Consider the following 13,744-nt stretch of genomic DNA (forward strand, 5'->3'; position numbering starts at 1 on the left):
TTCCTCACAGTGGCCAAGTTCCAGGAGGGCCATTTAGAGAAATATCATCAAAGGCGGGGTCTGCAAAACTCAGGGTCAGAGTTGCAATCTCTTCTTTTGGAACCTGAAAGGGCTGGATGAGGCAGCCGGGAACTAGGCAGAGGTTACTTCCTCTTCGGAGGGTCTGTGCCAGGGCCTGCGGCGGGGAGTCACTGTCTGGCTCCCACAGTAGCTTATCTTGGGGTACTCAAATAGAGACATGTCCACTGCGGGCTCGCCTGGCTCCTCTCATCCACTCATCAACCGGCGGCCCTCTGCAGCCTGGAGACCTGGCCTGAGTGGGCCAACTGGCCTCAGTCCCTGCCCTGCTCTTAAGTTGTCCTAGGAGACTGGAGAGTTTGAAGCCTGGGTTTAGATATTGGGCACTTGTGCGGCTGTCACTGCGGCCCCGCCTACCCAGAAACCCTGCAATCTCCGGGCTCTCAGTCCCAAGCATGCGAACATGTAGCGAGGATGTCCTGGAGCTTTCGCTCTTTAGTCCTGCCCTTGAGCCTCTCCACTTGGCATGCGATTCTCCAAGGAAACCAGAAGGGCACCTCCTACGATCCCTAGTTTCTGTCTCTCTCCCGTGCCCTGACGGCTCCCTAGACTCCCGGCCATCCTGCGGACGCTTAAAGAACGCAGCCGAGTCGCACAGATTCGGCTTTGGGGCCAACACCCTCGAGCCTGCTCTCGGTTGCGCTCTAGGACCTGGGGGCGTCGGGCTGGTAGGCGGGGCCCTGCGCTTAGACCCCGGCGGGGGCGGGGCCTCGCGCGCGTGGCCCTGGGAGGTGTTTCCCGGCATGCTCCGCGGCCCGCACCCTCGGCCTGTCCGGCCCGTCCGGCCGCCCCGCCCCGCCCCGGCCCACCCCGTCAGCCCGGCGACGCGCGCATGGAGGCCGGCTGAGGAACGCCGCCGCCTCGCTCGGTACGCCGTGGCCTGACCGGGCGGGCGGGGGCCCCTCGCGCCTCGACGGCGCGTGCGGGAGGGCATGCGGGAGGGCACGGACTGCAGGTGGGGACTGTGAAGACCAGGGGCACGTATCCCACTGGGTCGGGCTGACCCAGGACGGTGTAGATTTTCTTGGGCTCTAGAGTCCCAGAAAGAACCCAGACAAGCAGAAGCGCTCCGCTGGCTTTGGGACGTCAAGAGCTTCTTTAGAAGTGGGACTGTCTCCAGGCTTTCGTGCTCCCCAAGCGGAGGGGCTCTAGGTCCCCTGGTCTTGTGAAACGCAGCTGTCCCTGGGCCTCCCTAGGAAGACTTCATCTTGCGGTGGCCGTGATACTGTGGGCAGGATGCCAGCAGGGCTCTGGCAGAGTGCACTGGCAGCCAGGAGCCTGCAGGCTCCTACAGGGCATCTCCAGGTGGACGGAAACCAGGTCTCTGGAGGGCTGACTAGGCTTCTTCATCTCCGGTTTCTTTCCTCTTCCGGTCCTCAGCTCTGCCACACTTAGGTAAAATATGTCCTGCTGGAGCGGGCTTTCCCGGGTCCTGCAGTGTCCAGGCTTCCAGAAACGGACAAGAGGAGGCCAGGGCTTTTGGATACCCTGTCATTTCTTTCTGTCTTGCCTAGTTTTGCCAGTTGGTCGTGGTCAGCTTTTGACCAGTGGTAGGAAGCAAGCTGCCATCTGGGAAACAGTTTGGTTTAGAGATTGTTGATCATGATGGGTGTGTCAGATCAGGGTGGTAACAGGGTTTTGTGGATTGAGAAACTTAAAACGTTTATTACTCATAGTGTAGTTTTAGAGGTTGGGAATCCTAGGTCGAATGCTAGTCTTTTGGGTTGCTGATGAAGGTTCTGCCTGTCTTGCTACCCATTGTCATTGTGTCCTCATAGCTGCTTAGTGTCTCTTATAAGGACATCTCATCATGGGTCCTGCCATATGGCCTCATCTGAGTTCAGCCGTCTCTTAAAACCTCTGCGTGTTGATGTAATTATTTTGAGCCTTGTGTTTTGAGTATGTGATTTGGGGTAAGATGCATTTAGTATGAATAGGACCCAGAAGAGAGATGGCTGTGGGGCCGGGAAGGTGGGGAGCTCGACTGACGTGGCTCTAGATGCAGTGCAGAACCTCTCTGTTATTTTGACCCAGTATGCCAGGGCTGTACCTCCTTGTGGGCCCTGACATGAATGGGCCTTTTCTGCTCTTTGCGCCAACACTTTCCCTCCTAAAACCACAGACTGCTGGGAATTTTCAGATGTCTAAGGCAAGTTCCCCTAGAAATTTAGCAGATGCTAAAAGTTCTGTTGTTTAGCATGTGGAAGCATCGTGCCTAGTTGGTAGCAGGCCTGAAAAAGTATCCAGACAGTCCTGCTTGTTAGGGAATGTTGGTTGACAGAAATCCCAGCTTTCTGACTTTACACTATGAAAATTTACAGTGTGGTCTTGGTAGGACGGGTCTGGAAACTGCTACGACTGGGCATTTATGAAGAGATTGTTCTCTGGGGAGGTTGGGCAGGAAGACACTTCTGTGTCGTGAATCTGTCTGAGAAGGGTGCATGGCAAATGTTGTGGAGGGTACAGTGGCTGGGTGCTTAGGCAAGTATGGAAGTGGAGGTCTGTCTCGGTTAGTTGCTCAGCCAGAAATAATGGTCAGGGGAGGAGGTATTAGCAACCTAAGGAAATTACATCTGACAGACAGGAAACCAAAGGATCAGGAAATTTGTAGATGTGATAGTGCCAGGTACCCAGAACCACAGACTTCTGGCTTGAGGCAGAGGCTGTCAGTAGCCTTCTTGCATGACCTCCCCCTCCAGCTGGGCCTGCTGTGGATGAGAGGCTGAATCCCAGAGCTGGAAGCCACAAGGGGCCCTGGTGCTGTGTCTGATGGTCCAAAGGCTCAGGGCTTGTCTCCTGACCAGCCTGTGGACTCCTCCACCTACCACACAACCCAAGGTGAGACCAGTCCTGCTGTGGGCCAGCCAGGGAATCTCCAAGGCTATCTGGAGCCAGTATTCTAGCTTTTGTGGCCTCCATGCCCCTCAAAGGCTCAGAGGCACCCTGGACAGGCTTTGGAGGGTAGATCTACCAAGCCAACTGCAAACCTGCTGCAGCCCCACCTCTTAAAGGGCAGGGCAGGCAGGGCAGGCAGAGCCGACGTGGTTCTTTCCCATTTGCTGGCTGTGCTGCAGCCTCTGGTTGGCCCGCCCACTTATACAGGATGTTTTAAGTTTGCATCTCATGCTTTGGCGGCCTGGTGCTGCTGTTAGTACTACTGGTTAGCTTCCATGTGTTTAGTTGCTGTTTGGGTTACCCTCCCTACACGTCCTGGAAGGCAGGTTCTCCTCCCCACACACTTCCCTGTTTCTGTTTCTTTGAAGCACCAAATTCTGTTAGTGAAAGGTAAAGGGTGAAGCTCTGTGCACAGGTGCCATGGTGCTTCCTGTCGACGTGGCTATGCACAGGCTCTGAGCCATGGCTGTTCCCAGATGTGCTGGCCTTTATATAAAACATCCAGACTGTGTTTTAGACTAGGGAGGAGGGGCCCCTAGGGCAGAGCAGTACGGTGAGTGAGCTGTGCTTGCCTCCATAATAGCCAGCCATAGGGCCAGGAACATAAGGTTTCAGAGGCTAACTCAGGGTCTCTGCTCTACCTTAGAGCCCATGCTGGCCCTGCCTCAGTTCCTCTTGTAGAAGAGTTCTTCCACAGTGCTTCTGATTCGCCCCCATTTTCATAGTGGACACAGCATTAGAGGTTTGATTATACACAGCGAGACCCCTAAGTCACATTTATACAGTAGGCCCAGAGGAGCCACAGAGCAGGCAGGAGCCTGGACCTTGTAAAGAGTGTGCTGACAAGAGTAGCAGGTCAGAACGAGCTCAGACTGTCCCCAGGGTCATCTTACCACACCCCCATTCTGACACAGCTCTTTCCAGAACACGTCCCACAGTACACATCAAAACAAGAGTCGTCCTTTCTTGCTGTAGCTGAAGGAAAACTAAAATACTCTCATTCCTTAACATCGTAAAAGCTTAGAGGTTATATACCGCCCACCTGGTTTTGTTTTGTTTTGTTTTTTAATTTTCAGGACACAGTTTCTCTGTGTAGCCCTAGGTGTCTAGAACTCACTCTGTAGACTAGCCTGGTCTCAGATGCAGAGATCCGCCTGCCAGGGCTGGGGACTTAGCTCAGTGGCAGAGCGCTTGCCTAGCAAGCACAAGGCCCTGGGTTCGGTCCCCAGCTCCGAAAAAAAGAACCAAAAAAAAAAAAAGAAAGAGATCCGCCTGCCCCTGCCTCCTGAGTACTAGGATCAAAGGTGTGCACCACCATTCCCCACGTGCACTGCTTTTAGAAAAGCTAGTGTCTGAGCTCTGCTGGTGTATAACCACCTGCAACTGTGGCTTCAGGGTGTTTCTCCCCTGTGGGCACAAACACACAAATATTCATGTTTGGTCATATAATTTAAAAAAAATTACTATGCCCAGGGGTCAGAGTTTTCCAGCAGACTTGTCATTTTTAACGGGCTTTCTTCAGCCAGGACCATTGTGTCTGCTGAGTGTGCCTGTCCTGACCGCTCAGTTCCTGTGGGCTGTATGATAATTACATATTTGGGACACACACACACCTTTGTTAAAGCAACATATATAAAACAAATATAACATTGTTTATAAGTGACTGATATGTTATGATTGATGATTTGATTTTGTTTGAGTAGATAGTTTTTATAATTCACGAAACCCACCAGCATGGAATTGAAATACCTGGACATGTTTTTGCTAAGACTATAGTTTGGGGAAGCTGGAGAGATGACTGGACTGCCCTCGCAGAGGACCTAAGTCCAGTTTCCCACACTTATATCAGATGCCTCGCAACCACCTGTCACTCCAGCTCCAGGGTAATCTGTCCCTTGTGGCCTCCTCAGGTACCCAAACACAGATGCACATACACACATACAGACACAAATACATGACTGTGTGCACACGAGTGTGTGCACATATGTGTGTGAATGCATTTGCATGTGTATATGTATGTGTATTTGTGTGTTTATGTTCCTGCACAAGTGTGGGTATGTATGTGCATGCACATGTGTGTGTGAGTGTGTGTATGCATTTGCATGTGTGTGTATTTGTGTGTTTATGTTCATGCACACACATGTGTGTATGTGTGTACATGCACATATATGTGTGAGTGAGTGTGTATGTGCGTGTGTATTTGTGTGTGTTTGTTCGTGCGTGCGTGCGTGTGTGTGTGTGTGTGTGTGTGTGTGTGTGTGTGTGTTTGTAGCTGCCGAGTAGGCAGTGTCTCATCACTGGCAGATACATGACGTCTGTTAACGTTGCTGTTCCCTGAAGCTGCCTTCGCCCCCTTTGGTCAATGTGGTACTCTTTCTCTGCACCATCTGGCACTCTTGGCCCCCAACCCTGGAACACCCAGGGACACAGTAAAGATTGACAATGCCATGAACTGGTTACCAGGGTACCTCTTGTCAAGTTTCTACTACAGTTTCTTTAGTGTTCTGCTTCTTTGTCTTCTAAACTAGAAAAACTATCTTGGCTCCCCAGGATACGAGCTGTTATCTTGCTTAGCCTTCTTCTATCTGGCTGATAGCCAAGCATCTGTGGCCATCGTTATAAAAGAAATGGAGGGCTTCTTGAAGTGGCTTTCTCACAAAGGCTATGGCCTTCTTACCATGGGGGTAGCAGCCACAGCATGTGTCCTACAGTAACCCCGGAGGAGGTAGTACAACTCCTCAGAGAGATACAGGTTAGCTTTACTATGTTGTGGCCCTGTGTGCCAGAGACTTTCCCTACACATAGTCATCTGTGTGTGGCTCAAGGAGACTGCTGCCTCTCTCCAGTCAGGCACATCCCAAAAGGACCCTAGACCTCAAGTAGCACATACATACCAGGAGGCAGCAATGATACTGGGACAGGAATGCCGAGGTCCTCTCCTTTGGGTCATTCAAGACTGGCCAGTCCTGTAGTCACAGTAATCCCTGATCCTGCCTGTGGCCCCAGGTAAAGCCTTTATCTGTCTCCTCAGGCATCCTACACCAATCAGGAAGCTGCTGTCCAGCCATGGAGGGAGAGGAGAAGCCAGCTCAAGAGGTAAGGAGAACTGGGGCTGAGGGAACATCTTCCTAAACAACCTTTGTCCCAACCCAGTAATACCTGCTGCTGCCCCACACAGGAGGTTGAGGGTTCCTTGGGTCCCTTTAACTGCTTCTCTCTCTGCATATACTTAATAACTAGGAGTTTTTTAGAGTCCAGAAAGAAGTACCTCCATGGAAAATTCCTGAGGCAAATGGCCCTTGCTAAGGAGGTACAACAGGTCTGGAGTGTGTTTATGTTGGAGTGAGGCCCAAGTGTTTGAACACTTACTTGAACTAACTAACTATGTCTGTCTCTCTCTCTCTCTCTCTCTCTCTCTCTCTCTCTCTCTCTCTCTCTCTCTGCAGGCTGACGTGGAACCCATGGTAACATCAGGGGCCTCAGAAGCAGTGCCAAGGGTGCTTTCTGGAGACCCTCAGAACATCTGTATGTTTCCCTTCAGGACTTGGTATAGCCACAGTGCTGGGCCCCAGGGAGGGAGTGGGACTGGCAGTGACTGCCCAGCTGTGGGTAGGGAATAAAGACTGAGGATCCCCTCAGTACAACTTAGACCTGCACAGGGCCTCTGCTTGAGCCCAAGTGTGACCATATACCTACCTGACTAGACAGTTCTAGGGGTACTAGTCACCCCTTATTCCCCATCCTCAGCACTCTGCTATGACAGCTTGGGTCTAGTTGAGGATGATGAGAAGGAGGCCCCTCGGACAGTACTCCGTTCACAGATGTGACCAGCTAGCTTGTCTTGCATAAGCCAGTTGTGTGGAATGCACTGCCTGCCAGAGACTGAGTCTACTGGAAAGGGTCCGTCCTGTCGCTCCTGTGTAGGCTGCAGTGCCCTGGCATCAGGTCCCATCCATCACACTGTGGCTTTGGCTGTCCTTGCAGCTGATGTAGATGCCTTCAACTTGCTCCTGGAGATGAAACTGAAACGACGGCGTGAGCGTCCCAACCTTCCATGTACTGTGACCCAGCTAGTGGCCGAGGATGGCAGCAGGGTGTATGTGGTGGGCACTGCTCACTTCAGTGATGACAGCAAGAGGGATGTAGTGAAGGTAAGCACTGCCCCTCCCCTTTAAGATTGATTTATTATGTGCACAGCGTTCCGTCTGCATGTGCACCTACAGGGCAGGAGAGGGCACCGGATCCCATTACAGATGGCCGTGAGCCACCATGTGTTGCTGGGAATTGAACTCAGGACCTCTGGCAGAGCAGTCAGTGCTCTTAACCACTGAGCCATCTCTCCAGCCCAAGCACTGGGCCCTTTTATCGCTATGCTTCTGGCAGTCTGTACTGCAGGGACACAGGCCAGGGCAACCGGCAAGAACTATTCAGTAGGCATTTCTAGCTCTGGAGCCCCCAGGAATGGCGAGGGGTGCTTCCTGCTCCACAACTCAGAACCTCCTGCTTTTTCTTCATTTTACCAAGGGAAGCATCGCACAGCTTTCTTTAGTTGCTTTTTCTCTAGAATTTGTCACCGAAGCCACACAGGCTGTTAGCACTGACTGCCCTCCTTGTCCAGTGTGGAGCAGCCGGATGCAAAGCGGGAGGTTGGGTCTGTTGCAGTGTGGGGCTTGCTTTGCAGACTATCCGGGAGGTGCAGCCTGATGTGGTGGTTGTGGAACTCTGTCAGTACCGTGTTTCCATGCTGAAGATGGATGAGAGAACTCTGCTGCGGGAGGCCAAGGAGGTCAGCCTGGAGAAGCTGCAACAGGCTGTCAAGCAGGTGCGCATATGAGCAGGCAGTGGGCTGTGGGACCCGACGCTGCTGCCTCTCTCTGTGAGAAGCCAAGACTGAGAGCTCAGAGTCCCCTCTGAGCTGCTGACAGGCTCCTCTCTGGGCTGGCCTTCTGATCAGTGCCCTGGTTGCCTGCCCACTCCCTCCCCTGGGAGAGAAGAAAGGCTGAAAGAGGAGGCAGGTAAGGTTCCACTACCAGGCAGGAACAGGGCAGAGCTGAAACCTCTGCTCTGATGCTGAAGTGGGGGTCTGAGCATTGTCTGGGCCACCACATGGCTGTATGACTTTGTCTTCCACACTGCCCCCGCCCTCCTGGGCGAGGAGACGCAGCAGGTAGTGGTAGCCCATCGTTGTATGTAGTGGTAGCCCATCGTTGTATGTAGTGGTAGCCCATCGTTGTATGTAGTGGTAGCCCAACGTTGTATGTAGTGGTAGCCCATCGTTGTGGCCTCAATGTTCAGGAGCCACAGGCTGGCTTGTCTTGCCTCAGCTGCAGGGTACATCCTCTTTTGAAAGAAACAAGTGTTAAAGACTCATGTGAGTGTCCCAGACATGCTGAGCACTTTCACTGTAGAATCTCCCAGATGAAGGCTGAATCCATAAACCATTTACTTGGTACCCAGAAAAGGAAGTCACCATTTCATCAGATGTGATTTTTAACGCCAGCCGTGTGTCGCCCTTGTCCCTCTCCCCACCCCCACATACACCCTCCTAGAAGCATAGGGTCCATACTCTACTGGAAAAAGAGCCACACCGCTGGCCAAGCCATGTGCTCATTGCTGGGCCCATCCCTGAGGGCAAGGGAAAGGTCAACGAAGGGGAGAGGCTAGCATCTGCTGCCCTCATCCCCTCAAGGGGTCTCCAATGGCACCAAGTCCTCCCAGCAACTGTGTGTGACAACATCCACAGGTGCTGCCCACCGGGAGGCCACTGGTGTCCAGTTTTTTTTTTTTTTTTTTTTTTTTTGGTTCTTTTTTTCGGAGCTGGGGACCGAACCCAGGGCCTTGCGCTCCTAGGCAAGCGCTCTACCACTGAGCTAAACCCCCAACCCCTGGTGTCCAGTTTTTACTGTGGGTTGGCCATGTGGACACAGCTGACCTCATCAGTTCTAGTCCCTACAGTAACAAGTTGGTACTGCCTGACCCATGACCCCACAAGTCAAGTGTGGTGGCACATACATTTTATCTCAGCACTTAGGAGGCAGTGACAGGTCATCTCTCAGTTCAAGGGTAGCCTGGTCTTCTAAGCACGTTCCAAGCCGAGCAGTGCTGAATTTTAAAACAGACAGTATTGGGGCTGGAGAGATGGCTCAGGTTGGAGCACTGACTGCTCTTCCAGAGATTGTGAGGTGCTGGACTCCAGTCTGTTTGCCTGTGCCTTGGCTGCCTGGGCAGGCAGTCCCAGCAGGTAGCCCCTTTCAACATCTTTGACAATCCTGTGAGGAAACACATTTGAATGATTCTTGAGGCCAAGATGACCTGCTGTTGTGACCCTCCTCATGTACCAGTATGCCCTGCCCCTTGCCACTGGAAGGGACCTGAGAGCAGTCATGGGCTGAGGCCTGGCTCAAGGGCACCCTGCTGTCTGCATACTGCTTTGTCTTGCTTGCTCTATACAATGTAGATGACACAGCTCCTCTTCCTGCAGAATGGGCTCATGTCTGGACTCATGCAGATGTTGCTACTGAAGGTGTCCGCTCACATCACTGAGCAGCTAGGCATGGCCCCTGGTGGCGAGTTCAGGGAGGCCTTCAAGGAGGTGGGTGCCAGGCATGACTGAGGGATTTGCGGATACGTTGGTAGGGACTGGTAGGATCTACCCATGGCATCACAAGTCCTAATACCCACCTCTTCCTTAGGCCAGCAAGGTACCATTCTGCAAATTCCACTTGGGTGACCGACCAATCCCAGTCACCTTTAAGAGGGCCATTGCTGCACTCTCCTTCTGGCAGAAAGTCAAGCTGGCCTGGGGCCTATGCTTCCTGTCAGACCCAATCAGGTAGGATGGCCTCCCTGGCCTGTCCATGGTACATTCCACACCCACACTGCTGTATGTCCTGACCCAGACTCCTCACATGTTATCCTCCCACCATGAACTCTAAACACACAGTGCTGTGCTCCCTTCCCTGAGTCAACAACACACAACTTCCCATGTCTCCATCTCTATGGTCTGCCACCAAGTCCCTGTGCACCTACCCCCACGCCCAAGCTAGCAGCGTGCCCTCTGCCCTCAGCAAAGACGACGTGGAGCGCTGCAAGCAGAAGGACCTGCTGGAGCAGATGATGGCAGAGATGATTGGGGAGTTCCCTGACCTGCATCGAACCATTGTCTCAGAGCGCGACGTCTACCTGACCTACATGCTGCGGCAGGCCGCACGGCGCCTCGAGCTTCCCCGCGCCTCTGATGGTAATGGACAGGTCAGGGTGGGAACTCCCAAAAGTACTGGTTCCTGTGCCTGCCACTGGTTTTTGTCTTCCCCTGACAGCTGAGCCCAGGAAGTGTGTCCCATCTGTGGTCGTGGGCGTCGTTGGCATGGGCCATGTGCCTGGCATTGAAAAGAACTGGAGTACTGACCTCAACATCCAGGAGATCATGACGTGAGTGCCCCCTCCCCACATCACACCCAATCCCTGTACCTACACATGGCAGTGACCTTGGAAGTACATGTTCCAGCTGGGCCCACCATGCTTCTTCCTTCCACAGAGTTCCCCCGCCATCCATCACAGGCAGAGTGTCCCGGGCAGCTGTGAAGGCTGCTTTCTTTGGTCTGCTGGGCTACAGCCTGTACTGGATGGGCCGTCGAACCGTGAACCTGGTCCTATCACTGCCTGCTGCGCAGTTCTGCCTCCAGAGGGTGAGCGAGGCCCGGCCAGGTCGGTAGGAGGACCGTGCACGGAAGGACCGCACCCGGAGCTCTACTCCTCTACATGGTGTCTGGTGCTCCCGAGGAGCTGGCACCGCCTGTCTGGGGATGTCCCTGGGTACAGATTTGTCCAAGCCACCCCCTATGGGGGCCTAGGCCAGGATTTCCTGCCTTCCCCATGCCCAGCCCACCCAAATAAAGAATATTTAACTGTCTGAGCCCAGGCTTCCCAGCAGCCCCACACACACACTGTAGGGCCGGCCACCTATGGGCATCAGGGCCATCCACAGTGTCAGGACCCAGCGGCCTAGTTCCAAAAGGACCAGAAGCTGAGGGGGAGGCACTGAGGCACCCACCCTCGGCCCAGGTGGGTCTGGCAGGTTGTGGCTCTACCTACCTCACTGTGCCTTGTGGTCTGGCTGGCAGGAGCAGGTGGCCCTGAGTGCATCTCACTGTGGGTTTGGGGAGCTGGGTGCCCATGCACCTCCTCCCTGGGTGTGTAGGGCCTTTGCCTGACCTGGACATGCATGTGGCATTGCCGGCCGCATCTCTGCCTGCAGAGAGTCTGTGCTTTGGTTTTGTGGGGTTTTGTTTTCTGTTTTTGTTGTTTTTGTTTTTAATGTCAAAAAGTTTTTTACTCAGGTAATTTTGATGTCAAAGAGAAAACAAACTGAAGCAAATATCAGGAAATACAAGCCTTAAATCCAGTGAGGTCAAAGAAGTCATCTTTTTATTTGTGTCTGTGTGCCCTGCGTGGGCCGTGTATGTGAGTCAGTTTAGGGGTCCAGGCCAGCCCCTGCTAGACGCCACTACAGCTCAGAGTGGTGTGCGGCTGCCTCAGATATGAGCTGCAAGGCTGCCCTTGGTGCTGGTAGGGCGCTGGCCTGATTGCTGTGAGCTAGGTGGGATGATGCCCAAACTGCCCTGGGGACAGTAGGCACCCACTACCTAGGACCATGGCTGGTTTGTGTGCATCCAGCCATTCATGTGTGCAGGCTGTGGCTCCTGGCACACTGCACAGCTGGAAGATCACATTGACTGTCCTTGTGTCGGCTGCCGAATCAGGTGAAGCACTGAGCTGGGGGTACAGGGGGTACAGGGCTTGTTGGGCTGCGTACTTCTGTCTCACACTCGTGCATTCATTCCCTAGAAAGAAATAAATTTTAATTTTGGAAGCTCCCGCTTTGTGAAGTGTATGGAAATGGGATTCAGGTGATGGGGGACTGGCTTCCTCTTTCGTCATCTGTACCCAGGTCTTCAGGATTCGGGGTACCACCCACCTCAGCAAGGGACCCTGGTGCTCACTAGTGCCTAGCAAGGTTATCTGTGTCAGGCGAGCTGAGCCATACATGTGCTCAGCACCTGTGCACTCTGGTTCACACTTTACTGCCTTGCAGTGGGAAAGGGGGAGAGACACAGGAGTGGACCAGAATATCCTTAAGGTAGGTTGTTCTTGCCTATGTTAGGAGCATTGAGGTTGAAACACTTGTATATCGTTGCTAAGCCAGAGCAAGGCAGACCCTGAACGTAGTCAGTGAAGTCTGTGTTAGTGGCAGCAGAAAGAACACAGATGCTCTGGCCAGGGCTAAGGTGCTACAGGCTGCTGTCACAGGAAAAAAACAAAACAAAACAAAAACGTGCCCACCATCTCACCTCCCATGCAGTGGAGATGGGTTGCACTGATCACACAGCTCCAGGGGCACACTTAGGCTCAGTGCTGGGTTTTGGTTTTGTTCTATGGTGGTGGTGGTGGTGGGGGCTTGTTTTGAGTTTTCTTGTTTGTTTGATTTTTGTTTTGTTGAAATGGTTTCTGTGTAGCCCAGGCTGTCCTAGAACTCGGATCCACCTGCCTCTGCCTCTCAAGTGCTGGGATCAAAGGCATGCGCCAATACGTCTGGCTTCATTGTAGTTTTAGAAGCCCACTGTGGCCCCAGGAAAAGCTCCAGAGGTGATGGTAGAGGCGGAAAAGGAGAGAGACACAGCCAAGAAGGAATATGTGCATTTGTCTATGCTCAGTCTCCTGTTTGAGACTAATAGGTTTCCCTGGCACTGGACGCTATTTGCCTCTCCATTATCAAGATTCATATCCACCTAGATTGCAAATAACAGACACACAGAATGGAGAGATAAGGAAAGAAATAGTGCCACTTCAGAGGAAAGTGCTGTGTGTAAGAGAAAAGGTGCCAATAGGGAAGCACTTGGGGGCAGAGGACCTAGTGTACATGCAGAGCCAGATTTCAGGTAGGCTCAGAACCACGGCTGGAACAATTGTCCAATTTCTGCTCTGCCCTGGTACTATTGCTGACCTAAATTATTCCTGTATTAAGTCTTAGGTGGCCAATTCCCGCCTGAGCCACAGATTCCAGGAACATTGCCAGGACTTCTGGCCCTTCTCTGGGCAGAACGAATGAAAAACATAGTCCTAATGGCAGGGCACTGCATATTCCACATTATAAGAACATACTTGTACTTTATTATAAATATGGACTCTGCATACACACGTTAATAGTGTACTCTGAGTTAAGCATAGAAGTCATTCAAACAGCTGACTCGGGAAGAATGCAGAACTCTAGGTTCTAGCAAACCCTGCTACAGAGAGGAGATGATGGAGAGAAAAGCATCAACATCATAAATCTGAGACAAGATTGACCAGAGGAGCAAGACTAAACTTTGAAATGACTACCTTTGTTTACTTAGCTATACAATCGGCTAGATAAAGATGAGATGAAAGACATCTTTAGGATGCTAAACTACTGTCTTAGATTGTTGAATAAAACAGTCAAAGATTCCATTTCTGTTTCTATGCATGTGATAGACAGAACCAGTCAAACCCACAGCACCCGGGAGAGCTAGGAAAGACCTTGGCTTCACACTGAGGATACGGTGGGGAGGAGGGGCGGTGGCTTTTTAGGGACATCATTCAGCCTGTAGGCACACTTGGAGTAGTATAGTTTGGCATATATAACCTGGATGGGAGCTTCGCCGCTCTGCTGTCCTGATGCACGGGTGCCAGAAGTTAAAGAGAGTCTCAGGTCCACCCTCTGCAACGTCTCGGAGAAGGGAAGTGGACAAAC

The 13,744-nt window shown here is 52.5% G+C and overlaps 1 protein-coding gene across 4 annotated transcripts; it reads left to right on the top strand.

Annotated features, from left to right (window-relative positions):
- The first annotated feature begins 874 nt into the window (after positions 1 to 874).
- On the top strand, positions 875 to 11,847 carry Trabd (TraB domain containing). 4 transcript variants are annotated; one of them, NM_001106788.1, is made up of 10 exons: positions 875 to 946; positions 6,005 to 6,069; positions 6,420 to 6,498; positions 6,958 to 7,124; positions 7,655 to 7,795; positions 9,455 to 9,565; positions 9,666 to 9,805; positions 10,041 to 10,213; positions 10,293 to 10,404; positions 10,511 to 11,847. In NM_001106788.1, exons 2-10 carry the CDS (start codon positions 6,040 to 6,042, stop codon positions 10,686 to 10,688), a joined length of 1,131 nt encoding a protein of 376 aa, NP_001100258.1. In that variant the 5' UTR covers positions 875 to 946; positions 6,005 to 6,039; the 3' UTR covers positions 10,689 to 11,847. The 4 variants fall into 4 exon arrangements, with proteins under 4 accessions (NP_001100258.1, XP_006242245.1, XP_063119402.1 ...); XM_006242183.4 differs by lacking the exon at positions 875 to 946 and adding an exon at positions 1,004 to 1,473 and having other exon boundaries at positions 10,511 to 11,845; XM_063263332.1 differs by lacking the exon at positions 875 to 946 and adding an exon at positions 1,474 to 4,883 and having other exon boundaries at positions 10,511 to 11,845.
- Positions 11,848 to 13,744: the final 1,897 nt, after the last annotated feature.

This window comes from Rattus norvegicus, chromosome 7, assembly GCF_036323735.1.
Source record: "Rattus norvegicus strain BN/NHsdMcwi chromosome 7, GRCr8, whole genome shotgun sequence".
Taxonomy (NCBI): domain Eukaryota; kingdom Metazoa; phylum Chordata; class Mammalia; order Rodentia; family Muridae; genus Rattus; species Rattus norvegicus.